At 43.9% G+C, this 27939-nt stretch overlaps 1 protein-coding gene across 3 annotated transcripts in view; it reads left to right on the forward strand.

The window, feature by feature from the left end:
• MAPKAPK3 (MAPK activated protein kinase 3) overlaps nt 1-27939 on the forward strand; it is a 115829-nt gene that overhangs the window by 23679 nt on the left and 64211 nt on the right. The window contains exons 2-3 of one of the 3 annotated variants that reach the window (XM_045025262.1): nt 3386-3558; nt 7809-8134. In XM_045025262.1, coding sequence (XP_044881197.1) covers nt 7910-8134 — 225 coding nt within the window. In that variant the 5' untranslated portion in view covers nt 3386-3558; nt 7809-7909. Of the gene's footprint in view, nt 1-3385; nt 3559-5725; nt 5883-6511; nt 6530-7808; nt 8135-27939 lie in introns of those variants that run through there. The other 2 variants (XM_045025260.1, XM_045025263.1) reach the window with 2 other exon arrangements.

Here is a 27939-nt window from a genome sequence, read left to right on the forward strand (position 1 = left end):
ATTCCCATCGGTCCCTCTATCACTATTCCTTAGCCCTTCATTAGCCTCATTAAAGACCGTGGCAAAATATTCATTCAGATATTGTGCCATTCCAAGATTATCCCTAATCTCCACTCCGTTTAAAGTTTTAAGCGGTCCCACTTCTTCCTTCTTGGTTTTCTTCCTATTTATATGGCTAAAAAACCTTTTGCTATTGGTTTTAATCCCCTTCGCTAGGTCCATCTCCACCCGTCGCTTTGCCTTTCTCACTGCATCCCTACACCCTCTGACCTCAATAAGGTAGGTTTCTTTGCTGATCCCTCCCATTTTCCACTCCCGGTACGCTTTCTGTTTTTTCTTAATGACCCCTCTAAGACGCTTGGTCATCCAGCTCGGTCTAAAACTGCTACCTACGAGCCGTTTTCCCTTTCTCGGGATACATGCCTCTGACAACTCCTGCAATTTCAACCTGAAGTAACCCCAGGCGTCATCTACCTTTAGATTCCTAAATATGTTGGTCCAGTCCACTTCCCTAACTAGTCGTCTTAATTTAGTAAAGTTAGCCCTTTTGAAATCGTAAACCCTAGTCTCAGATGCAATATTGATTATCCTCTCATTAATTTTGAAACGAATTAGCTCGTGATCACTCGAGCCAAGGTTGTCCCCTACAACTATTTCCTCAACAAGGTCCTCATTACTCACCAAAATCAGATCTAAAATGGCATCCCCCCTCGTCGGTTCAGCAACCACTTGATGGAGGAATTCATCAGCTATCACGTCTAGGAAAAGCTGAGCCCTATTGTTATTACTAGCATTTGTTTCCCAATCTATATCTGGGAAGTTAAAGTCTCCCATGATCAAGCAGTTCCTATTAGTGTTTACCTCCTTAAAAACATTAAAGAGCTCTCTATCCGTCTCCAAGCTAGATCCTGGCGGTCTATAGCACACCCCAATCACTATCCCGGGTGAGGCTCTGGTAGTTTTCTTCCCTAATGTGACCATTGCCCACACAGACTCCGTATTAACCATTGCATTGCTAGTTATTTCATTACATTTCACCTCATTATTGATATACAATGCTACTCCCCCACCTTTACCTTTGCATCGGTCTTTTCTAAACAGCACATACCCTTCCATACCTGTACTCCAGTCATGGCTATCGTTCCACCATGTTTCGGTTATTCCTACGATATCCGGTTTCAATTCTCGGACCAGGAGCTCCAGTTCCTCCATTTTATTACCTAAGCTTCTCGCATTGGTGAACAAACATCCTACCTTTTGCTGTTGGGCTCCTCTCACTCTTCTCACCCCGCTCGGTAGGGACACAGTACTACCAGTATGACCTGTCGATCTAGTATCTGTCCCCCCCCCTTCCTTACACCTAACCGTCCCCCTCTGGCTATATCTGTTGTTATCTTCTTGTTCCCACTCCCAATGTATAAATTTGGCGTGGAGTGCACCAGGGCCTCTCCCAACCGTCTCCCCCCAGTGTCTAGTTTAAAGCTCTTTTAATCAGATGAGCCAGCCTCCCTCCTAGAAGTCTACTTCCTTCCCTACTTAGGTGGAGCCCATCCCGTGAGAACAGTTGTCTGTCCCCAAAAGCCTCCCAGTGCCCATACATCCCAAAGCCCTCCTTGTAACACCACTCTCTCAGCCAACTATAAATCGTCAGGATTCTCTCACCCCTTTGGCGCCCTTCCCTAGGGACAGGTAGGATCCCACTGAAGATCACCTGAGCCTCAATTTCCTTAAGCGTCTTACCCAACCTGGCATAGTCTCCCTTGATCCTGTCTAGTGAGAATCTAGCAGTATCATTCGTTCCCACATGAAGGATGACCAAAGGGTTCTTACCTGCTCCTCTTAGGATCCTTTTCAACCTCAGGTCCACATCCCGTATTTTAGCGCCCGGTAGACAGCACACCCTTCTGTTCTCCGGATCAGCCCTGGTCACAGGCCTGTCCAACCTTCTCAGTATGGAGTCCCCAATCACGTAGACCTGCCTTTGCCTGGGGACAGTGCGGTCCTCTAACCTATCCCCCGTTCCCCCTGGTTGCAAGCTCCTTCCATTCCTATCTTCCCTTGTGGTTCCCCTTAAGCCATCCTGTAATCTCCCCTGACCCAAACTTGGTGTTGCCTCCATAGACTCCTCCCCTCTATCTATGGGACTGGCCGCTCGTCTCTTTTTCCTTGGCCTCCCACCATCAGCTACCATATTCTTTACCCCTTCCTCATTCTCCAAACCTTCAAACCTGTTCCTTAGCTCTATTTCCCCCTCACTGGCTCTCCTTTTCCTCGGCCTGCTTCTCACAGTCACATGCTTCCACCGCCCATCCTCCTCGTCTGGTGGTCCCCCCTCACTGGCCTTAGCCCCTGCTCCCACCTGTGCCCCTGGGCGTTCCCCTTCAGTTACTGCCTGCCATTGCTCCATCAGCTGCTCGAACCCCCTTCTATTCTCTATCAGGGTTTCTACCTGCAGCTCTAGGCCCTGGATCTTTTCCTCCAGCAGCTCTATTAGGCGACACTTCATACATACATAGTACTGCTCTGGGTCCCCTGCTAGAACCAGGTACATACCGCAGCTGCTGCATGCTCTCATCCTTGGTGTGTCCTCTGCTGCTTGGCTCATGGCTGCTGCTGTCCCGGCCTCGCTCGGTGCTTGTACCTAGGGAAACACAGGGGACACGGCGCGGCCCCCTTCCACCTCCCCCTGCTAACTCCCACGCAAACTCCCCTGTTAGCAGCTCTGTTTGCTGCCTCCTGTGCCGCTGCCTGGCTGGGCGGCCGCTTTTATAGGCCCCTCCTAGCCTGGCTCCACCCCCTAATCAGGGCTCAGCCAATCCAGGCTCGGCTGCCCCTTCAGCAGTCTGCCCCTCCGGGCCTCTACTGAGGGAGACAAACACTACACAAACAGACACAAAGACACTCACCTGCTCCTCCAATGGGAACTCCCACGCAAACTCCCCTGTTAGCAGCTCTGTTTGCTGCCTCCTGTGCCGCTGCTCGCATGTAGCCTCAGGGCCATCCCTAGCTATTTTGGTGCCCTACGCAGCCCCCCTGCGGGGGGGCTGTGTGGGGCCCCCGGCCTCCGTGGGGGACAGGGGCTGGCTGGCTGGGAAGTGGAGTGACCCGGCCCCAGCCTGCTCTGCTCCCCTGGATCCCAGGCTTGGGGGGAAGAGGGCACTGCCCCCCAGCACTCGTTGGCAGCACGGTGAGTTTGGTGCCCCAAATTTCCTGGTGCCCTATGCAGCTGCATACTTTGCATATGGGTAAGGACAGCCCTGTGTAGCCTGTCCAAATTGCTTTACTGATTCCTTTTGCTTAGCTTTGTAGAAGAAATTTTACAGGTTGATAAACAGACTTTATTTAGACTGAATGTGACAATCCTGTCTCACTTTTAAAATAACAGGTGCGGGACACACATTTGATGCAGCCTTTGAGAAGATTGCTTCAATCTTCCCTGTTATGCTTTACCGGTTTGCTGTTGGGATATGCCCATTATCACCAGAAGGTGTCACACTGCTACCATATCAAAAGTGGAGTGATACCAAAATTCAAAGAAGGCTAATGCAGCTGTGTTTTGTAAGTGGTTCCCTCCTCTTTACTAATCAATCTGTGCCTCAGGGAAGGGTGTTACTGGCAGTGGTTCTTGGAATTCTCCTCCCCCCGCCCTCACCTTTATATATATATTTAAAAAAAAGTCTTTCTTCCCAGGACCTGTTGTACTGATGCAGCGACTGACTCATCTGTGAAGCAAACAGGGCAAAAGCTTCTGCAAGCTAGGCTTCTTTGCCATTAGTAACCCTTCTCTACTGAGGGTGCCCTAAGAAAGGAGTGACAATTCCTTTGCTGCTGTTTTAGAGTCTCAGGTTTTGTAGCAGCCTCTTCTCGTTTTGGTCTGCTGCTCATTGGTCTTCTAACAGCTTCACCATGCATGCATGGTATCCCCATCATGTAACTACTGTGACACCTATATTAAAAGATCATCCCAAATTATTCCCAGCTATAATGAATGCATCTTCCTTCCCCCTGCATCCCAAAGAGTGGGCCATCCAGCTGGTGCTGGAGCCTTCCATCTCAGAGTATGCACTGTAAGCCTAATTGCCTGCTGCTGGAGAGGCATGTCCTTGGCTTTCTCAGTGAGGAAGAAATACAGCTCTGTTGTTATTGCCTCTCTTGTATATGTTGCCTGCATCTGCACACAGGCACTGAAGTGACAACTGGGCCTTGTCCACCCTAGGGTCACTTTAAAAAAATCCCCCGAGTTCAGCTACACTGCTGTGGACAATGTTGAGATGCCTATATGGATGGGCTGCTGTAGTGTCTAAACATATTGATTAGAGCTGGTCTGAACTGGGTTACTGGACACAGTAGTAAAAATACTCCAGGTGTGTCTTTTACTTACCCTCTACCATCGTACCCTCTGGGGGAGCTGCAGCAGCAGAGAATACGGTACCTGAATTTCCCATTGTAGAAGAAACCAAAGGAGAATTCTGAGTCATAATGCTTCCCATGGAAGATTATAGCTTTATCAGTTCTGTGAGCAATACTTTATTGGCATTACAAGTGTTGCCAGAAAAAGAAAAGAAGCAAACAATTTTAAGGACAGAACCCTTGTGAGGTTTGTCAGTACTACATTACAGCAGGCACGGGGGCCTTCAGCGTGGGTTTGTGTCTTTATTTTTATTCCCCTGTCTCTACTAGTCATGCCTGCCTCACTCACCAGTGCTAAGGTTCTCCCTGCCCTCTGACTCATCCTTTTGCTCTCTACCAGGAGGGTATTTCACATCAGTTCTTTTTGCCTCAAAGCTGATTTTTGCCTGTTTCCCCATCCAACTAATTAACACATAATCCTTGTGTCCCTCCCCACCACAACCCACACCCTGCCAATGTGTCCCTCCTTCCAGGAGGAAGGTACGTGTACCCCTTCATAATACCACCTCCTCCTCTGCTATCTTGTGTGTCTGACCTGGCAATGCCCCTGTGGCTAATGCCCCCTGCCCTTTGCACATCTCCTAGTCAAGAGGCTGGTGCTTGGTCCCTGCTCCCCCTCCTGGGCTGACTGGTACCCTGTGTGCCCCCCCTCCCTGCCTGGCAGGTATCCTGTGTCCCCCTCCCACCCCTGCCTGCCTAGCTCATGTGCGTTCCCCCCTTGGCTAGCAGGTACCGTGCCTCTCACCCCTGTCTGCTCCCACCTGGCTGGCTGGTACCACCCTTCTCAGCTAGCTGGTGCTCTGTGCATCTCCCTCCCCCCCACGGCCCAGTCCACTCCCATGGTTGGCTGGTACTCTGTGCCCGCCCCACCACCAGGGCTGGCTCATACCCTGTGCATCTCACATACACACATACTCTCCCCTCATGGCTGGCTTGTACCCTGTGCATCCCCCCCGCCCCCTCTCACACTCCCTATAGCTGCCTGGTACCCTGTGCATTTCCCTCCCCCTCTCACACAGACTCCCTATGGCTGCCTGGTACCCTGTGCATTTCCCTCCCCCTCTCACACAGACTCCCTATGGCTGCCTGGTACCCTGTGCATTTCCCTCCCCCTCTCACACAGACTCCCTATGGCTGCCTGGTACCCTGTGCATCACGCCCCCCACACTCTCCATGGCTCGCTGGCTGGTACCCTGTATATTCCCGCCCCGTGGCTGGCTAGTACCCTAGGCGGCGCCCCTCCCCTTCCCAGACAGCTGGCGCAGCACGTGCTCCTGCCCCTCCCCTGGGCCGCGTGTCTCCGCCGGGACCGGCGGTGGCAGGAAGGCGGGACCGGGGCGTCACATGAGCGGCCGCCTCTCCTGGCGGCCGGGGGAACAGACCGCGCCGGACCCTGTGCGGGAGGCGGCCCGGGGCTGCAGCAGCCCCGTCCCCCTGGGACACCCCCCCTCACCTGCGGCGGGCACCTCCAGGTAACCCTACCCCCCCCCAATAGCGCGGCGGGCAGGCTCACCTGGGCCCGTCCCGCCCCTAGCTCTGCTCGGGGCAGCCAGGTAACCTGCCCGGCTCTGCCCCTCCCTCGCCTGTGTCCGGTGGGAAGCCCAGGTGGGCCCTCACCCGAGCCCTGCCCCTCCCCCCCCCGCTGGGCCCTGGGTGAAACCCAGGTGGGCCCTCACCTGCCTCTGCCCCTCCCCCCTGCCTGTGTCCTGGGTGAAACCCAGGTAGGCTGACCAGATAGCAAGTGTGAAAAATCGGGACAGCGGGTGGGGGGTAATAGGAGCCCATATTAAAAAATGCCCCAAATATCAGGACTGTCCCTATAAAACTGGGACATCTGGTCACCCTAAACCCAGGTGGGCCCACACCTGGGCTCTGTCCCTCCCCCATGCCTGTGTCCTGGGTGAAACCCAGGTGGGCCCACACTTGCACCCTCCCCCCACCTCTGTGTCCTGGCTTAGAGGAAGCCCAGAAGGGCCCTCACCTGCCACCCAACTGTGCCCCAGGGGAAGCCCAGGTTAACCTCCCCTCCTCCTCCTATGCCCAGAGTGCTCTAATTGTAGTGACTAGGTAACACCTCACCTGAGGCCTCCTCTCCTCCAGTCTACTATAGTTTAGCCAGGTAACTCCTTACTTTGCGGTTCTCTCCTGTGATTCTCCACCAGGGCTGTCATTACCACCTCATCTGGGGGCCAGCTCTTCCACATACACCCCCCCCTCCCAGCCTTGGATGCTGAATGGGGGTAGTCATGTACCTAGGGTGACCAGACAGCAAATGTGAAAAATCGGGATGGGGTGGGGGGTAATAGGAGCCTATATAAGAAAAAGACCCAAAAATTGGGACATCTGGTCACCCTACGTGTACCTCTCATATAGGGCCTTCATCCCTTTGAATTCTGCAATAGAGCAGCTGGGTAAACCCTCACTTGAAGGCCTTCTCCCCCATATCCTTGACCCGTGCACCAGGATGGCCACATAACTCCTCACATGTTTTATCCCTGCCCCATAACTCTTCACTAGGGCAGCCAAGTATATCCTTATCCATGTATTTCATTTCACCTATCACCTGCCCCTCTTCTTGACCCAGCACTGGAGTGGCCAGGTGATTCTTCACCTGGGGGCCTTTTCCCCCAACCTGACTTCACCTAGGGACTACTCTTGCACTGGAATTGCCAGGTAATCCCTTGGCTGGGGGCTTCCTTCTCCCAGCAACTTGTTCAATTATGTATGATCAATGAACCCCAGACCTTGGGACTTTCTTCCTTTTGACCTGTGCACTGGGATAACCAGGTTGCCACTCAGCTGGGGACACCCTCCCCCCTGCTTTTTCTCCAGCTTATGTACCAGGGCAACTAGGTAACCTCTTATTTAGGGCTTTCTTCTATCTCTCTACGCAGTCCTGTTCCTGAGTCGGTGCATCAGTGACTCATTTGAAACCAAGTTCACTTAGGCCTGTAATTAACTGGGTGATTTTGAACCTTTCAGTCACTGTTCAGTGCTGTAAGGCTGATATTCAGATCATAGGTACAACTGTCTTCAACATTTGTCATTAGAGATTGTAAGCTCCTTGGGATATAGGGACCATCTTTTTGTTGTGTTTGTATGGCACCAGGCACAATGGGATCTGGGTCCATGGCGTAGGCCCCAGGCTCTGCCACAGTGTAGATAAATAGTGATTGACTGTTACCTCTGAATAAGCGATTCAAGGCAACTTGATCAAGTTCTTTATGCTGATAGGCGAAATTTACTTTTCTGATGTGAACAGCCATCTTCAGTCATTTGTAAGTGTGGTAGTGCCAGATGTCTAAATATGAAGAAGGGAGGAGAGTGAGGCGCTTGTGTAGGAGCAGAGTTTGATTCTACCAAGCAAATTGCTAATATTTATTTGCATTTTTGTTTAGGAAAACTGAGTGAAATACAACCAAATGGACTCCTCGAAGCTCTTGCTTTGATCTGCTGAGGATCTGGTGTCTACATCTGTAACCTCTAATTTCTCAGTGCTATGGAACAAAGTGAGGGTGAGCAGGCGCCCCAGCCAGAGAGTCATGAGGACAGCAAGAGCAATGTGAAATCCTTGCCTGGGGGACCTGTCCATGTCTGGGGAGAAATAAAAAAACATGCAGTTACTGATGACTATAAGCTCTCCAAACGGGTGCTAGGCTTGGGTGTTAATGGCAAAGTACTGGAGTGTTTTAACAAGGTGACAGAGCAGAAATGCGCTTTAAAGGTATGTAGACTTTTTCTTGTATACATTTTTGAGGCCAAAGCTCATCTCTCAAAATCCCACAGAAGGCCATCTTTTCTGTTGATGCCTAAAACAGAGAGAGATGCATTAGAGATTCTTGGATATGCAGAGAGACAGTCTAGTGTAACAGTATGTTGTTTCAAACTCGAGGTCTTTTTCAGACTGTTCCTGAGTGAGTTTCTGTAATAATTATCATTTATATAACTGACTGTGCTTTTCTACCAGTACTGAAACCACCTCCAGCCCTCCCCCGCTGAGTGGTTTAATCAGGGTTTTTAATACGGATACTATGCAATCAACAGTCAGGAATCTGTTGCAATAGGTCTAGGGCAATGGTTCTCAAACTTTTGTACTGGTGACCCCTTTCACATAGCAAGTGTCTCAGTGCGACCCCCCCCCTTATAAATTAAAAACACTTTTTTGTATATTTAACACCATTCTAAATGCTGAAGGCAAAGCAGGGTTTAGGGTGGAGGCTGGCAGCTTGTGACCCCCCCATGTAATAACCTCGTGACCTTGTCTCTAGCAGGCTGGACCTGAATTCTACAGCAAGGTTCTTGCATTCTGTACTATGCTGGTGTGGCAGACAGAAATATTGGACTTTTAATTGATTAAACATGAAAATATCAATCTGTACAGAAATGTGGGCTCAAAATAACATAGGGACTAATTAATGCATTGCTCACATCTTCAGTTTTCCTGCAGATTTCTGTATTGATAACGCATAGTTGAATTGCAGAAGTTTATTAGGATGGAGTTGCAGGTTTTGGTAAGTGGGTGGGGGAACGTTGAGGCTTCTGGCACACAGGCAGGCATAGGAGGGTGTTTGAGATTGTTGGATAAGTACATTAGCTTGTTGTTTCTGATTAAAATGACCAGCAATGAATTATGGAGTGTAGTCGTAGTCATGTCTGTCGTAGTGAATTAGTTAATATTGACACTTATTTAATTTTCAGACCTAACTCATTAAAATGAAGGGAACAATTAACATTCAGAGCTATTTCACAGTGTCTGCAGACTCAGGCAGGCCTCATTATATAAGTTTATGCTTGGTTTAGGCCTCATTATATAAGGTTTTTGTTGCAGCTCTAAGAGCTAGACATTTTTAAAATGTGAGCTTACTTTCTAGAGCAGGGGTGGGCAAACTTTTTGGCCTGGAGGCCACATCTGGGTATAGAAATGGTATGGCGAGCCATGAATGCTCATGAAATTGGGGGTTGGGGTGCAGGAAGACTCCAGCTGCGGGTGCGAGCTCTGGGGTGTGGCTGGGGATGAAGGGTTGGGGGTGCAGGAGGGTCTCCAGGCTGGGACAGAGGGGTTCAGAGGATGGGAGGGGATCAAGGCTGGGGCAGGCACTTACCTCCAGCGGCTCCTAGAAGCAGAAGCATGTCCCCCCTCTGGCTCCTATGCGGAGGTGCGGCAGGCGGCTCTGTGTGCTGCCCTGTCTGCAGGTGCCATCTCTGTAGCTCCCATTGGCTGTGGTTCCCGGCCAATGGGAGCTAAGGGGGTGGGGCTTGGGGCAGGGGCAGCGTGCAGAGCCTCATCTGCCCCTAGGCGTAGGAGCCAGACGGGGGTACATGCTGCTGCTTCCGGGAGTCGTGTGGAGTGGGGCAAGACCCTGACCCTGCTCCCTGGCTGGAGCGCCAGAGCGGGGAAAGCCCCTGACACCGCTTCCCGGTGGGAGCTTGAGGGCCTGATTAAAATGTCTGGAGGGCCGAATGTGGCCCCCGAGCTGTAGTTTGCCCACCCCTGTTCTAGAGCAGTGGTTCTCAATCAGGGGTACACATACCCCTGTGGGTGCCCAGAGGTCTTCCTTGGGGTACAAAAACTCATCTAGATATTTGCCTACGTTTACAACAGGCTACATATAAAGCACTAATGAAGTCAGTGCAAACTAAAATTTCATACAGACAATGACTTGTTTATACTGCTCTACATACTATACACTGAATTGTAAGTACAATATTTATATTCTAATTGATTTATTTTATAATTATATGGTAAATATGAGAAAGTCAGCAAGTTTTCAGTAATAGTGTGCTGTTACATTTTTGTATTTTTATGTCTGATTTTGTAAGCAAGTACTTTTTAAGTGAGGTGTAACAGGTATGCAAGACAAATCAGACTTCTGAAAAGGGTACAGTTGTCTGGAAAGGTTGAGAGTCTCTGTTCTAGAGCATGGTTCTGTGGTAATGGATGAATTTGAATGCAAATTCTGTAACTGTGAAATCATGTAATAAACTGTGTCTTGGATATAGATGTAATTTTAAAAAACTAATTCAGTACTGATGAAGCTACAGAGAAGAATGTCAGAAATTAAAGGTAATGTGCTTTTTAACAGGCTTCCCTTTGCCTAATGAGCAGGAAGAAGTAATGATGGAGAAAGAGATCTGAGACATCCAGTGTTGAGGTTCCCTGTAATAAAAAATGATGCTGAAAAATCAGTTAACCCCTTCAGTACTAACATACATAGGGCACACAAAACCCCATCCCCTACTTCACCTCCCACACACACATACACAACCAAAACTATATTCTGTCTGATGTACCTGGTATATCACTAAAGTCTTGTTGTAATGTTCCAGTGGAATGTCTGCACTTCAGGGAGTGCGCCCTTGTTTTGCTGAAATGGCCAGAAAGGTGTTAAGATGTGTGTAAAGGCCATAGGGACCTAAAATAGCAGCTGATGCCATATTCTGTGTATACAGTTTTCATCACTATGGGTCTGAGTGCCAAGTACAAAATGAAATATGCAATTATGTAAAACTGCCAATGGCTAAGAGTGCAGCCACTCCCAAAAAATGACAAAGAAAAAAATAACCACAGAAGGATAGACAAAATCATTTAATTGTCCTGAACAGAAAAATCTGTATTGAATCCTGAAGATACTAAGAGGTGGCAATGTTCAGGGAGGATGTTGTCATTGTTTCACCGGGATCCTGAACCAAGCAGCACAAGTCCCTCTCCTGCTCCTCATGGGACCTCAGAACAGCCCATCCAGACAAAATAGCTGTGTAAAAACTTCTGGAAATATGTTCTGTTCAGAAACTCTGCTTTTATATCCTACAGTGTAAGGCTTGTTCTCCTTTTGGAGGAAAAATAGGTTCAAGAGCTCTCAGTTTACCATTGCTTTCTATTCCCCACTTGCATGTCATTGTCTCGCATTGGTGTGGTTAAACGGTAGGGGCGGATGAATTATTATAAAAACACTCAAAAGTAGAGAAATGCAAATGTTACTTTGTGTGTAAATTTTTTTGTATAAGGAGCCAAAAGCTGGAAAGAGGGACAGAAGTGGGTATTTTTAGGGCTTTATTTGTGCGTGTCATATAATACATAGTCTTTTAGAATATTAGGGTTGGAAGAGACCTTAGGAGGTCATCTAGTCCAATCCCCTGATCAAAGCAGGACCAACATATGCATGTGCACATGCACACACACTTCCTCCATTACCTCTCTGCTCCCTGTAACCAAGTCCCCTGAACAAAATAAAAAAATCCTCTTGCTGCTGAAGGTAGAGCTTATCAACAGTAGGTTCTCTTTACCACCAAACTCTCCCATCAAAGCTGCTCCTGACTTGGCAGATGGCACTGCTTTCTGCCAGCAGGTTTTCTTTCACAAGGGAACAAAGCCAGCACAGAGCTTACTCAACGGAAGGAATTTTTACGGAGGTACTCAAGAGAAAAACGCTTGAAGAGGCAGAAACATTCATCCGCAGAGCCATGTGTCAGTCAAGCACTACATATTGTAATTGGGAGGTCCCTGTTGTCTCCTTTAGTCCGTGCCTGTAATTGGAACTAGTTAGAATTTCACTAATCATTTTAGACTGGGAAAACACAAGGCATCCTCCCAGGATACTGCAGGGGTTCTGACTGTGGCTTTGCTTATTTTTCTGAAGTGTTATGTGGCTTCGTTTACTCTGCTTGGCATAGTGTTCTGTTATTCGCTTTTTAAAGGTGCTGTCACCTTTGTTTCTATTAGATTGAAATGCCACCCACACTGCTTCCACAGTTCAGAAAATCTAATTTGGCTACTTGCTTATAGGCATAATGACACGTTGGCTGTACAGCAATGTTTCCAAACAATAAGGGTGGAGGAGTAAACAAACTGGTCTACAGGACAGTGGCCTTCTAGAAGGCAATTTTGAGTAGTCCACACATCTATTATTTTTCTGCCAGGTAGGCAACTAACCTAGATTCACTTCCATAACTTAGGTGATTTCACAAGCCCTCTTGCATTTTTGTCCCTTCCTTTGTGTCCTGACCCCATTCTTCATAGTTCTACTTCCCTGTGGAGCTAGACTTGGAGAAAGTGCTGATACTTAACTTCCCTTCTGCTTGCATTGCAGTCAGCCTGAAAGCACTCTATTATGTCCCTTCCTTATGGGGATAAAGGAATCTGGGCCAGCTTTCTACCTGGGACAAAGATGATAAACATGACGGTTACTGAAAGTTGCCTTCTTGAAAAAGGCCAGTGGTTCTCAACACTTTTTTCTTCTTCTGTGGAATGAGACTCACAAAGTGGCCAAAAAAATCATCCTATGACCCACCCTATCCCACAAAGCTCAGTGGAACTGAGGATGATGTGATTTAGGTTTATAGGATGGAGGTGTATCAAAAAAGGTGAGGAGGCTGGAGGGTCTTCTGGGTCATGGAGGCTTTTCTGTGCTTGCACGGTGCTCCGTTCCAGGGTGGCAATGAACTGCTGCTAGTGGATGAGAAGCTGGTCAAACAGATCCTTAAAGCACTGCTTCCTCTTGCCCTGGAGCCTAGCACAGTGTGGAGGGAGAAAACAATTGTCCTCAAACTCAGGGGTGGCTATTCAGGGATAGCATCAGCAGGAGTGAGCCTCTTCTTTCTTTTTGTTACTGCATTGTCACTGTGTCCCAGAGTTTGAGATTTTTACATTGGTCAGCAGCTGGATGTGACTCACTGAGCATCCTCTTTAACCCACTTCTGCTTCACACCCCACTGAGTGAGAATCAGTGCATTACGGCTTGTAGATCACAAAACTGTTTTTTTATTTGAGACTTGCAGACCATGGGCAGGCTGTGTCTTTTACTAATCCCTGGATCTCTTTCCTTTTGAGCTAGTCTGAACTTAGTAGCTGAGCAGGGGTAACATTGAGATTTCCAGAAAGGTCAAAGGCAGTGGTTTGAGCGTTTTGATACACTACGAAAAAGGACTAAAATGGCAGAGTGGCTGCCTGTGAGTTTTTCCCTCTTGCGCACACACACACAATATACGCTAACACCCTCCTCATCTTGGTTAGGGCAACATGAGTTTGGTGTATGAATGGGCCTGCTTCCTCAGGTCTTCTAGCCTAGAACAAACTAGGCTGTCACCTTCTGGCTGCTGGAAAAGTTAAGAATTGGAGATTATGGCTCCCCATAAGCTAATGCCCCGAGAACATTAGAACATATAAAAACATGAGAGGCCATATTGTGTCAGATCAAAGGTGCTTCTAGCCCAGTATCTTGTCTTCTGACAGTGGCCAATTCCAGGTGCTTCAGAGGGAATGACCAGAACAGGTAATCATCAAGTAATCCATCCCATGTCGCCCATTCCCAGCTTCTTGGAAAGCAGGCCTTGAATTCACATCAGAACAGCTCAGCAACAGGAAACCAAACAGGAAACTTACCTATATTGTAGGTAACCTTTGCTTTCTTAAGTGCCTTTTTTATTATTACCTGAGAGGGTAAAAAGTTTGAGAGAGAGAATACAAAGTTCATATGAGGGCAGCATTTACAGAGTGCAAAAAATGTGCAGTTTTACATGACTGAGACCAAGGCAGTGAATCAACATTTTCAAAGTGCAGATGCAGGCAATGGTTATGATTGTAGTGCATAAAATCATCCCCTGATAATAGGTATCATTGCCATTTTCTTGAGATGTTTGGGCTGGCATTTTCCTGTGAAGGATCAATACCTTTTGCTTCTTGAAGAATGTGGAAGTGATTTTCAGCTGATGATTTGATACAGAACGAGAAATGTTAGCAAGTTTCCTGGTTGACAGAAGTTAGTATTAATTCTCTTTCCATTGAAGTCATCCTTTAGAGTGAAGAATTCCAACTGCATAACAGTGTAAAACAACACTGCAACATTTTAGGACAGGAAATAAGAATGCTGGGTCATACCGAAACTGCAGGGGAATTCAGGGTGTCAGAATATAATTATCAGAGTTGGAATTTTGTAACGCATGTAAGAGTGATTGTGTTTTGTAGGTGGAATTTTAGGACTTCCGACTATAGGACACTTCATCTTAATCTCAACTTTTTTTTTTTAAACCCTTGCCATCTGTTTACGCCAGTCTGTCTCATTGGTACAGGACTTCTAGAATCATTATCACAAACGATTACATGTAATGAGCTCCAGCTCCAGGGAGCTAATGGGATGTGGGAGAAGGCAGATGCTGGGTGAAACAAGCATACTTCAGGAAGATTCTACCTGAACTGGAGCAGAACCTAAAATATGCATAGTGTGAGACTGGTACCCTGAACTTTGTTCTTAGATGCCAAACCCAGATCATGTATGAAATACCTAAAATAAACATCCACTGGGTGGATAGTGGATTATTTTATCTGTCCCAAGAAACTTTTTGCAAATCAATGGGTTACTTGAAAGACCAGGATCATTCAAGCACTTACCTCTCTGCAGTTGGTCTAGAACTGCTGCATCTTATGGACCAGTTGTTTTGGTTTGGTTATCAGTGGAGTTTGTCAATTGGCTTGCACTCTACAGATGTAAATAAGTTGGTTAGTCTAGTGGTCTCTTGTGGTTATTGCCAGCGTGGGCTGATTTCTAACCATAGAAGAGTTGTATAATAGGGGTATAGCAGGTGGATGCTAACTCATCAAGCCTGTAAAGTGGAAATGCAGAAAGGAAGGGGATGCTGTAAAACGATTAAGGTCTCTGTGAAAAGCAAGCTGTATTGCTGTTCCTTCTGTGCTTTTTATGTTCTCTTCTAGTGTGCCAACAAGCTGAAACATGTTCCATCCAGACATGTGTTGTAACAAAGCTTAGGAAGATCAAGGTGTGTCTCTGTGGCTTCAAGCAGATTTGAAGATCTGAAAAACTATCACAGATACAAATCTTGTCACCTGGGTCTGTCTGTCTGTCTGTCCATCAGACCTGACTAAGATCGCTTTGTTTTAGGAATAGATGACCCTTCTCCCCATCTCTTCCCCCTTTATAGTTTAAATCCTTCTGTTCCATTTAACGACAGTAGAACCTCACTAATTCACACTGACTGAGCATCTCATTACAGATAACTGGATTTTGCATATCAGTTTTAATGTAAACATCCAGTAAGCTAGAATAACAAAACGTTCATTTATTTAGACAAGTCTGCTTCGGTTTTAATTACTTCTGGTAATACTTCGCAGCACAGGGATGCCTGAACTGAACGTCTGATCCAGCCTTCTGCAGTTTGAGGAAAAACACATCCTCCTTTGAATGTCAAGGCTCAGGCCCGTTTCGCCTTCATAGTGCACTAGTAAACGTGGTGAGGTGTCCTGTGTACAAGTAATGCAGCCTTAGAAAAATGAGGAGCCCTGCTAGCCCTCTGCTATTAAATTTCTGCCCAAAAAATGGGGAGAGACCCCCATTTTCCTGTGTTAAAGTGATAGGGAGCACAGATTAGTAACATTCTGCGGTAATTGGGACCATATGCCAACATGCACCTAAGACACTTAATAGATAAAGGTGCTTAGCATACATAGGATGTTTAATATTAATATTTTAATTGTATATTAAGTGAACCAATTTAAAGCAGATGTAAATTAACCATTATTGATCAGTTCACATCTGTACAACACTCCATTCTAAAATAGTTTGCGAAGTACATTTCACTCACTCTTGAAAAGCAGCCATTGTTAGCATGAAATGATTATTGTTCCATATGATGGGATAATAGCTACACTCCCATTTTTTTTCTTGATTTTCCTGAATTAAAGATGTATTTAATTTAAAAAGCCAAACTGTTTAGGACTATGTGTAATGTACCAATGGCAATGGTTGCTGTTTAGCAGTCCTTATTTCTTTTGCCACAATAAGAGTTTGTTGAACTGCTCCGCTTCATGGTTTTAATACTGCAGATATCCACATGGAAACCTTCTTTGAACAGCAATGTGGTGTACATGTGTCCAGTGATGGGACTAGAGTAGAAACCTATTTGACTGGAAAAACGTGAGAACTTCTGTCTCCCCTAACCAATGGAATCAGCAGCCTCTCTGGATTAGAGCGTATAAATTGTCTGGATTGTGGTACTTTTACAGAGACTTCCTAAGTATTTAAGATGATTCAAAGCTCTCTTAATGAGATTAAGCTATAACTCCCTTGCATTTTAATACCTCTAAACTGAAAGGAGGAAAGAATTCTAGTTCAGCCTGCTAATCAGCCCCGGGCTTCCTATTTTCTGCATCTTTACAATATGGCATTTCATGCTGAGGCGTCTGAAAACTGCTTTGAGAGGAATAGCAAACACAAAATGTTTAAAATTAATTTATTCCAAAGCAACTTTAACAATGCCAAACTTTTGATAAAATACTCTGAATGTTTCATCTTTAAAATGTAATTTCAGACACCAACCAAGCTGGCCAAAGAGCCAGAGCTTATTAAAGTTGCACTGTTCTCGAGTCTGACCTATTGTCAGTTCAAAATCTGGCTCTTCTCCATAGGCCTTTTCCCAAAAATATTAGTTCTTCCTGATTCCTGTTTTGAGCGTGCTAATGGTTAAGTAATAAGCCCTCGAGCAGCTTGTGGGATTTGGGTCAGCTACTGTTTAGGACAGATTTATAATGCCTATTTCAAGGGTGGAGTTGAGAAGTGCAGAATTCTGTTGGAATGCTCAGGGCCCCCGTCACTGGAAGCCACAAAGAGTAGCTAGAATGGTACTCTTTGGTTGCTGTCCATTGAGATTTTGGCTAGTGAGAGTGATTTGCCTTGTGAACTAGCTGTGATGCCCCTTATATTCAATATCTCTGTTGCCCCTTACAAACACGTGAGTAGGTAAGATAACTTATAACCATTATTGGTTTTCAGGTAAATATTTTTTTTGAGGGAAAGGAGAGAGGGAAAAGCCTGGATGGTGAACTACTAGTGTCTTTCTTGCACACTGTTCTGTGCATATATATCCTGAAAGTCTAAGATCTCTCTAAGGTTTATGGCAGATTGGATATTACTGTTGTGGGATATTTAAAGCCCTGTTCACAATACCATAGGGCATAGTGAACAATAGAAGCCCTGCTACCAAAACGTTCTCCTTATTTGCAGGTCTGTGTGTCTGTTTGGGGGCTTGTTTGTTGTTTTTACCAAAACCCTAAAATCCTAATTTTTTTTTCTTTTAAGAATTCGTTTCTCACAGAGCTTTATAATGATTCCGGTTTCTCACATGTTGCTTTCAGTCAATGTGGCTTTGTCAAAAGCAGTCTGGTTGCCACAGCAACAGAGTTGTTAATAGCAAAGATGTCATTGCTTGAAGGTGGGGAGAGGGGGAGGGCGGGTTTCTCTGGCTCAGCTGCCTCTCCACAGTAGAAGCTTCTGCTGGAGCCACACTACAGTACAAGGTCTCCATTGTTTTTGTGAGGAGTAAAAGCCTTTTATTTTGTTCTCCTCTTCCCTTTCCAATCAATTTACAATCAAACTTTGACACATGGGAGGGTGACGGGGCTTGACATTGGCTTGATACTCTGAAGCGATCCTGTTCTTTCAGACCCTCCAATCTCAAGGATACTGCTGTTGTCCTCTGTGTTTAAAAGAAAGTTTCTGTGAACGACAAAGCACTTGCATACATACAGAACCTGCAGCATTCAGTTTGTGTTTATAACTAAAATAACACATAGACACGCCATTCTCTTTCACTTTAGCTCACAGCCCTTTTATGAAGGTAGTGTGAAAAATGATCTATCCCTTCACCCTGTGCTGTAATATGAAACCAAGAGGACACTCAAAGAGCTTAAAGGGCATTGAGTTTTCAAAGGAACCTAAGGATGGGATGTGGGCATCTAACTCCCTTAGGAAAATCCCATCCTTAAACAGCATGTTACTTTTATTAATATTTAGTGAACCTGTGGAATTCTCTGCTCCAGTGTCAGTGAGACCAATGCTATCAGGATTTTAAAAGGGACTGGGTCATGTTGATGAACCTTAATGAAACATGTATCTCTGCAAGCAAGTTATACAAACTTTTATGTTTTGAAACTAATAGTGCTATGTAAGTCCTTTGTGTTAGCTTGTAGTGATAGTACCCATGCTTCAGGGAAGTAGCTGATTCTCTCCCTTTCCCTGCTGCTAAATATACCGCCTCAGCAAGTATAGCATTCTGCTAACCAAGGAGAGAGAAGTGGAGCTAGGTCCCGATTTTGCAAGTGCTTACGGACATGAGTAATGTCATTCACATGCAAAAAGTTATGCACGTGTAAGAGCTTGTCCACAGGGAGAGTTATTCCAGAATAAGGGAGGAAGTGAATTTAAAGCACATCAGCTATTACAGAATAGCTCCCTGTGTGGACACTTATTCTGATATAAGAATTAGAGACCTAAACCGGAAAAAAGGCTTATTCCGGAATCTGAGTGTCCACACTGAGCTATTGCGGAATAGCTATTCTAGTCAATTTCCCCATGTAGACAAGCCCTAGGTGTTTTCAGGATCAGGGACCTGGAGTCATCCTATCAGCTCTAGTATGGTTACTGTGCTACTCCTGGAGCATTATGCTGTCCTCATTTTTTTCTTTTTTAAAAATAATCTTAGTTTTGGGTGCACTGCCTGCTACTTTAGCCTTTAATAGAAAGAAAAAAGCTACAACCAGGTAATTGCTATTAAAATTACATTTAACCAGGGATTTGAAATGGAGTGGAAATAAGCTGGTTTAAAATATTTCTATATAATATATTTCAAATACACAGTAAAATCAGACTCTACCCAAATGCACGCAAGGATGTAATTCCAATTTAGGTCTCTCTCACATTAATAGTTAAAACAACACAAAAGTTTTATAGCCCTTTTTTTGCAGTCAGATGTATTTTATTACTGTACCTGTATGTTACTTTCAGGCAGGTGCCTTATGTACTGTAGGAATCCTCCAGTTATGTACACAAATATCCTGGGTAGCAAAAGGGAAAATCTGTGCATTGTCTGCATCTGGTATGTTGGAATTTATTGTTTTACAAGGTAAACCTCTTGCAGGATTAACTGGGTTGGATCTCATTAGGTTCTTCACTTTACAGTATTTGGAAATTGACAGGATTTCCAGCACCAGAGAGAGAGAGAGCTCGGGAACGGGCGATTAATGTAGAAACTGTCTCAGTTATGAAGGATTGGCACTGAGTGGAATAGTCTTTCAGCTCTGTAATAACTTTCTCTTGTTGCTGAGATACTGTGATTAAAGGCCTTTTGAGGGTGGAGGGCAAAAGAACTTGGGGTTACTTGTAAGACAAGTGCATTTCAGAAATCCTGATTGTCAGGCGCACCTTTATTTTAGCTGGTGGTGTAACTGCCTTGACTTGTAATGGGGCTGCATGCCTATTGCTATTCATAAATAGGATGTTGCAATGAAGATCTGAAAATTCTAACCTCTTTCTGCAATAGGGTGGGGAAGAAAACAAAAATATACATTACTGAGAAAAGGCTTAAAAGAGAGATTAACTGAGCCTTTCACACCTCTCAGCTGTCTGAATCATTGGTAGTGGGCAGCAAAAACAGTTTCAATGTTATATATTGGTGCACAAAAGTCAATTCACATAGGAAGAACACGTGGGAAAATGCTCAGAATTGCTTCCAATGAAGCAATATCAAAATTTGTTGTTTAACAAAAATACCCCCAACTTCCACTCCCCCCCCCCCAAATTGTACTAGTGTAGTTGTGGCCATGTCAGTCACAAGAGCTGTGTGTGGCTGGGAAGCTTGTCTCTCTCACCAACAGAAATTGGTCCAATAAAAGAGATCTCACCACCTTGTCTCTCTAAAACTGTATTAGGTAATTTGGCTTAACCATTCTGAAGTGTTCAGTGTTGTTTTTTTTTAAGACTTTTAAAATATATTTGCCAGGAAATTGCTTGTATCCTATAATGCAGGGTGGAGTTCATAGTAGAAATTTTAGGAAGGACACGAAGACTTGAAAAGGAACAGTGGTCCAGGACTGGACCCTAGGAAGAGAGTATTAGTATAAAGTGAGAATAGGTTGGGTGGAAGTTCATTAACAATAGGACGTGAAAGTATTGATGATAGCTGCTGAATGGTTGTTTCTCACATGTCTGTTTTTGCACGATTAATGATATGAGTGCTGTGATCTCCAAATGCAGATATTGTTGGTATTCTGTGCATTTGTTTTGCTTTTTATTTCTTATATTGCAGTATACCATTTTAATTCAAGCCTATGGGGACATTCAGTGTATATATTCTAAACAACTTTATTTTGTAACAAAACAACATTGTGTATGTTCTGCCTATGACTACTTCACCCCACTGCTGCTTCTCGGTGGAAACCTGACTCAATCAATTAGAGACAAGGCGGGGAGGTAATATCTTTTATTGAACCAACTTCTGTTGATGTTAGACAAGCTTTTGAGCTACACAGAGCTGCTCTTCAGGTCTGGGAAAACTACAAGCAGTGAATTAAGACACTCCTTTCTCCCTTCTCGGGTTAGTCTAATGACCTGCATTTGAGCATCCTTAGAGCAGGGGTTTCACCATCCTTCCTCTCTTTAGCTTCTATTAGTCAATAGCCTGTCCAATAATGATAGCTCCTCCTTCCTCTGTTGCTTAATGAAATGCTAATTGCCTGGTATTGGGAAGGAGAGGGAAATCAGTTATTACTTTCTCACTTGCAGTGTGGTTCAAATGGTTCTTCGTTTGAACAAACTGAACCAGAACTTCAAATAACTTGTTTCAATTACATGCAATTTCTTTTACATATGCTTTTGTGTGCAAGTGATGAGTATAGCAAATATCCAACATGCAGTTGGTAAGAAGTAAAATTGTAATGGCTGTGTTTTAATTAGAAAGTTCAGTGCCATGGCTATGACAACCTAGCTGTGTAAGGGAATATTTAAGTGTGTGAAAAATCCCAGAGCAGCTCTTACGGCATTTTAACTCATAGAACTCCAGAATCTGAACAAAGTGAAGACGGCTATTTTACTCATGCTGTGGGAGTGGGTGCTTCTGACTATGCTGCTTCAGTCAGAAAGAGAAGAGTATAAATATGTTTGTGGAGTAAGTGGGGGAAATGGAGAGGGATACTTAGGCTCCAATGTTGCAGATTTACATACATGCTCAAGTTTAGCTACATGAGTAGTTCCTCTGAAGTCGACTCAAATACAAATTTCTAAAGATAAGTATATTGCGTATATCCTTGCAGGACTGGGGCTTTAGTTTACATTTTCCTGTTAGTTCTGTTGAGTATTATGATTCTTCACAACTCAGCGATAGATGTAGGTTTCATTTTTAGAAGGTATGCACTATACATTTTTAAGTGATTTATTTTGAAAACTTTTCAGATTAGTTTTACAGCTATATCAGAAAATGAATGATTGTTTGGTTATTTCATTTACCAAAAGTAATTGAAGCAGATAGTTCAGCTCCCAATGACTTCATAAATATCTCCAGCTGAACAGGTTAATCATTACTATTTGGAGGATTTTCTTGGCATGCTGTATTAGGAGGAGAACATCACCAAACAGAGACATTTAAACACTTAATATTTTAACAAAACAAGCATATGAATTTTTGAATTTAGTAAAACATTCAAGTTTTTATAAATCAGGTTTTTGTTAAAATTGTTTTTAACTAAAATAGTTAAATTAAATATTAAAAAAAACCCAACAAATTAAATCAACTACGTCAGCCAGGTCAACATGAGAAACTTAAAATATTGGCTTCTGCAGCTAACTCAGTTGTCTTCACCTTCATGTTCCTGTTTGTTCATAAACTGGAAAAGAAAAACAAGCTTTCCTGCTTTTTCAGGTCCTAAATGATTTCTCAATTTGGAATGAATTAGTCCAAAGGAAGAAAATATTCTTTCTACACCGGCAGAAGAAGCTACTGCTGTTAAAAGTGAGATTATCATTTCAACAGTCTCTGAATCCAAGTGCTTAAGTGAATTCCACCAGATTATTGGTGTGATTTTATTTAAAACAACATCAGCAAACATATATTTCTTGAATGGTTCACCCTTAGCTCTCAAGTTTATTATAGTTGGCATTATGGAGGGATGATTGCTCAATGTCCATGTCGAAGCCAACTCATCTTCTTCAGCAGTTCAGGTTCGACCCTGGTACTGAGTATTGAGAATATTTGCAAGAAAATGAGATGGGGATAGTGCTTGTCCCATTCGTTTTTTAATTTAATGCTGTCATTGCATATTTCTCTTTTTAAGATCTCACTCAGTTCCTTCCAAATTTCAACAGTCAGCAATAAAACAGCTATTTCCCTGCATTTTCTTCAAGGCTACAGAAATCGGCTTCAGGGTACTCAGCATGTGTTCAACATTTCTTTTAAGCCCAATGTTAAGAACTTTGGCTGTGACCATGCCATCTATTTTTTCACAAACTGACATCAGATTAGGCCAATTCTTGATATAGTGCTCAAAACAGTCCATTACTGAATTCCATTGCACATCTTGTGGGAGAGTTAACTTGGTTTCTCCAACTTTTTTCAGAGCAGCTGCTGCAAAGTGGTTATTACGGAAGTATTTTGCAATTTCAGCAACATTAGCCTTTATTTCTGGAACACTGAAGTCTTTGGCTAAGAGGTGCATCAAATGAGCACTGCAACCGTATGTTATTAGCTTGGGATGCTCTTCTAAATAATGTCTTCTCATCTTGGATACATTTGCAGCATTCTCTGTGACCAAGCTGCATACTAGACATTTGAATTTTTTTTCACAGTTTGTTATAGCTTTTACTGCTCCTACTTGTAAGTATTCTGCTGTGTGTGCATTTCCCAGTGTATCAATTGTTTCTGTAAGGAAGACATTCCCCACTTCTGTTGTTACACAGGCACATACAAGAGGATCATTGTGGACATTGCTCCACCCATCAAGATTCAGGTTAACAATTTCACCCTCTAGACCTTTTGCACACTGCTAATTTTCTCTTTCATACACTTTATTCAGCAATTTGCCTGCGACATCTGCTCTGTTGGGTGGACTGTATCCTGGTCTTAATGACTGAACCATGTTAATGAAGTGTGGGTTCTGAAGCATACAGAAAGGAGAGTTTTTCATCAATTACCTCTTTTTGTAATCTGGTTCTTATCACAAACTTATCGATGGTTGTTTCTGGATGATGGAATTTTATTTTTCTTTTTGCTACAGGTGATATACTATGGCTATGTGACATAGATGATGTGACTGAAACACTATCATTGGCAGATAACTCTGAACTATAGAAAATGATGGTGATCTTGAAGGTGGATAGTCTTCAGAATCCTGTAGGTTAAGGATGGATTCTCCTAAACAAAATAAGTCAATGCAGTTATTTAATTATTATTACCATACTGCTCATTTAGTATTACTCATTGCATTCCCTGACACTCAGTACTACTTTAAACGTGAAATTGTAAAAGGAAGATCAGCCTATTTCAGCTATTTATTTTTTATCACAACTGCATCTAAAAGTATAGTACCATAGAATAACAACTATATTTTTTTGCTCAAACATAAGAATTCAAGAATAGTCCAGAAGGAAGACAGGCAGTTCTTAAGAAAGAAGTATGAAATAAAAAAGTTTACTAACCTGAAGATCCTGTATGTTCAGACATGTTCCTTTCATCATCTTCAACTCAGCTTCCTCCTGAGAAGGAACACTTCTCATGATGTTGTTTTATTCAGGCAACCAGGCCTTGCATTTCTTTGAGGCATGCATGCAAAATGCAAACAGTGCAAATCTTACCCATTGGTAGAGGAACTTAATTAAAATATTCCCAAACTGGGTCTCTTTTACGGCCTGCTGCCATTATAGGTTTTCCCTTCTAGTGAGAGAACGGTATGGTAGATCTCAGATCAATGAAGGCTACACTCAGAAAGACCTCAAGACTAAGAATATGCTGCTCAAACAGTTTCACTTTTGTTTCTACTTCCTGTCCCTCCCTTCTCACGTTTATCTCCAGACTTCATCTCCTTATCCAGACCTATTCCGCTCCCAACAATCTTCTATTCATTGAACTTTTTTAAACTTTGAACTTTTAGAGAGAGGTAAGGGATTGACTCTGTGTACACAAATTTGCAGAGGGACAATAGGGTTGAGGTCTGTTATTTCTCACCTCTTTATATTATTTATTTATTTAAAAACATTTTTGCTGTTAACAAGCATGTTATTTCTGGAGACACAAATCCACAGTTTGAGAACTGCAATACTAAGCATCTTTGATGGTATCTTCTAGACTGAGCACTGAGTCCCAGTCTATACAGAAGCCCCTGGAATCCTATAAGGTTGGGTCCCTAATCCATGAACTATTGGAACTAATTTACAAAACTTTTCTTAAATATTACATGAATATATTGTCTCATACTATAGAGTTAGAATAATCCCTATTCCATGATGAGATCTTTTTGAGCTATAATGTATCTTATATAAAATGATCTTTAGGTAGGTTTTTTCCTCAAAAAGCATTTTATCAAAAAAATCCGATTTAAATTAAAAAAAATTAAATCATTTTTAAATCATTGATTTTTATCCACCCTGGTATTATCATTAAATTCTGGTACTTAAATTATTCAGTGCTTATCTACCCCCTCCCGTTGCCAGTACTTGAAATTTCTGAGTATCCTTATTTATGAAACCCCAGTTTGAGTTTTTAATACATATATGTGCATTTCTAAGGCCTGGGCTACACTGGGGGGGGTGGTGGTGTTCGAATTAAGATACGCAACTTAGTGTAGCTGAAGTCGAAGTATCTTAGTTTGACTTACCTGGCCATCCTCACAGTGGCGAGTCGACCGCTGCAGCTCCCCCATCGACTCAGCTTACTCCTCCTGCCGAGGTGGAGTACAGGCGTTGATTCGGGGATCTATTTATCGCATCTAGACGAGATGCGATAAATGGATCCCTGATACATCGAACACTACTTGCCGATCTGGCGGGTAGTATAGACGTACCCTAAGACACTTTTCATTGTATCTATATTAGACAATATAGTCTAGATACAGATGCTAACCCTGCCTGGAAGACAAGGAAAAATAAGGCAAATTGACTTTTTTTAACTTAAGACTGCAGCAGAGTGGACAAAGGCTAGTGAAGAGGTCTGCAGAGTTTATTTGCACTGGCTTCCCAGGTTGTTCCTGCCGGTTTCTGGATGATATTTACATGCCTCTTTATTTTGTCGTGGATACTTTTCAGATGCTGGTGGTATGCAAGGCTTTGGTCTAATGTCATTCCACAACAGTTCAAGCTGGGATAACAAAAAGCTGCTGGCCACCAAAGTCTGTGTGCAGCTCCATCCTAGCATCTCTATTGCTTAGATGAAATGCTGACGTGGCATTCTTAGAGGTTTTGGTTTTAGCCTCCAATGTAAAAGCTATTCTGTGGTTTTAATGTTCTATAGGACAAACCCTAACCAAAGTAGGTAGATTTCATGCCTGTGTAGTCAGAGCAATTTTATTAGCATAGACTGATTTCAATGACATTTGGGGACAGTTGGTGGTGCAGATATTAAACAAGATCAGTGCTAAGATGGTCGCTGTGGTAGGCCGTCATTGTAAGTGCATGGCCTGCTGATCTGGTCACCAACAAAAAAGTGTGGTGGTCAGGCTAATACTTGGTCAGTACAGCTGCGGCCTGGTCAGAAACCTGCTTGTTTATTCAGTAACATTTCTTCTACAAGCGGCATAATCTTTGCCAATAATATTCTCTCCATGACCTTGTGTAACATGCAGAGGAGTGACATGGGCCACTACAATGGTTGGGCTTGTCAATGACTATGACCACAGCCTCACACCAGATCCCTGGGACAAGTCCTGAGGAATGGATATTGGCGAACAGTGCTTCCAGCCATTTCTTTTCTTTAAATTCAAGATTTTTAAGAAATTCTGGAAAGAAGCCATCAGGCCCTGCAGCTTTCCTAGCTTTTTTGAGTGAGAGAGTTTTATTCACCTTTTCATTGTTGAAGGTCAATGATGTGGGGAGGAGGTGGATAGTGTTTGTCAGTGCTTTCTGAACACATTGTGCTTATTGGACTTGTCCCCTAAGCTTACCATTCAAAAGGTCTTCAGGAGGCACCTGTCTGTCTCTACTCCATCTCCCTGCTTTCCTCTGCTTCCCCACCCCACCCCAAAAAAGAGGAAACAAGCAGGGAAACATTCTGTATCTAAAGTGCTAGGGATTATGGGGTGCTATCTAATGCTGGTTTAATAGAATACTATGTTCTTCACCCTCTCCCCTAAGGAAAGATGAAGCTTAGGGTGTAGTGGGTACCCCGTGGCTGGAATTTTATTTTGAGGTTCAGGTACTGTAGAACCCAGATCCCCCAATGAACTTGTAGGAGCTGAACTGGACAGGATCTGTTTGAGGCTCATGAGCGCCCCCACTTACTGTCAAGAATAGTTAACTGGCTGGTCAGGATTGTGCCTGTGAGTTTGGATAAGAAAATTCAGTGTCTCTCTCTCTTTTACTTCCTTTTATGAAAGGGTGAGGATAAACCAACTGATGCTCTCTGTGTTTAAAAAGAGGATAGTTTTGTGTGTGTGTGTGCACATATATGTACCTAACAGTCAGTGTAAATAAAGAAGTAGATTTTTACAAGATGTGGAACATATGAGAGTTGAAAATGACCACCACCATTTAGATCCAGAGAGAGAACCTGCAATGGGTAGGTAAACTACTCAGTATCATGAAGTGCTGTGCAATGATAGATCAGTGACTCTTCTCCTTCCCCAGCTTGACTTGTCTCTGTGATCCTTCTCTTGCACAGATGGAATAAACATCACTGGCAGCTTCCTCCTCCTCCTCCTCCTCCTGCCACTTGCCTGGTGTGAAATGTTAGCTCAGCTCTTTTGAGAGGGACTTGCAGCTGCACCAGTCGGACAATCTGCCTCTCTGTTAACATGGCTTTAGTGTGGGTGTTTCCCTGATTCCCTGGCACATCATGTCCAGGAGAATGATAGTGGATGGCACATCATGTCAGTGAAATCCATCTCTTCAAAAAGCATTTTACAATTTCATGAAGCAGCTGCTGCTGCAGCTCCCCCTGCTAGGTTTAGAATAAGAGAGCTGCTTAGAGTCTGATCAAAAGTCACATCAGTGCTATTTCTCCCTTTTACCCCACCTCCCTGCTCCTTTCTCCTTCTACAAAACCCACACTTTTATCTTAGAAACACACTGACTTTTGGAAGTATCAGAGGGGTAGCCGTGTTAGTCTGGATCTGTAAAAGCAGCAAAGAATCCTGTGGCACCTTATAGACTAACAGACATTTTGCAGCATGAGCTTTCGTGGGTGAATACCCACTTTTGGAAATGAGCCAGCATTGCAGGCTGACACAGAAATAAACCGTTGCAGGGACAGGAGGAGAAAGGCAGGGTCCTATAAGAGTCAATTGGAGGTGTGTTTCACAGCTTGCTTAAGAAAGAATTGAAACAACTAGAATGACATTTGTTTTCCACCTTTGCAATGTCTTACTTTTCTTCCCTCTGTTTTATCCCCAGTTTAAAGGAAGAATAAGCCTTAGTCTTCCAAATATTCTTGGAATTTCTCCCTTTCCTCTAATGTGCATGGTCATCGAGTAGGCATCCAGTGGCAATACTACAGAGCAGCAGTTTTCAACCTTATCTCATTTGCAGACTTCTAATACATTTCAAGTGG

Source organism: Mauremys mutica, chromosome 7 (assembly GCF_020497125.1).
Source record: "Mauremys mutica isolate MM-2020 ecotype Southern chromosome 7, ASM2049712v1, whole genome shotgun sequence".
Lineage (NCBI taxonomy): Eukaryota > Metazoa > Chordata > Testudines > Geoemydidae > Mauremys > Mauremys mutica.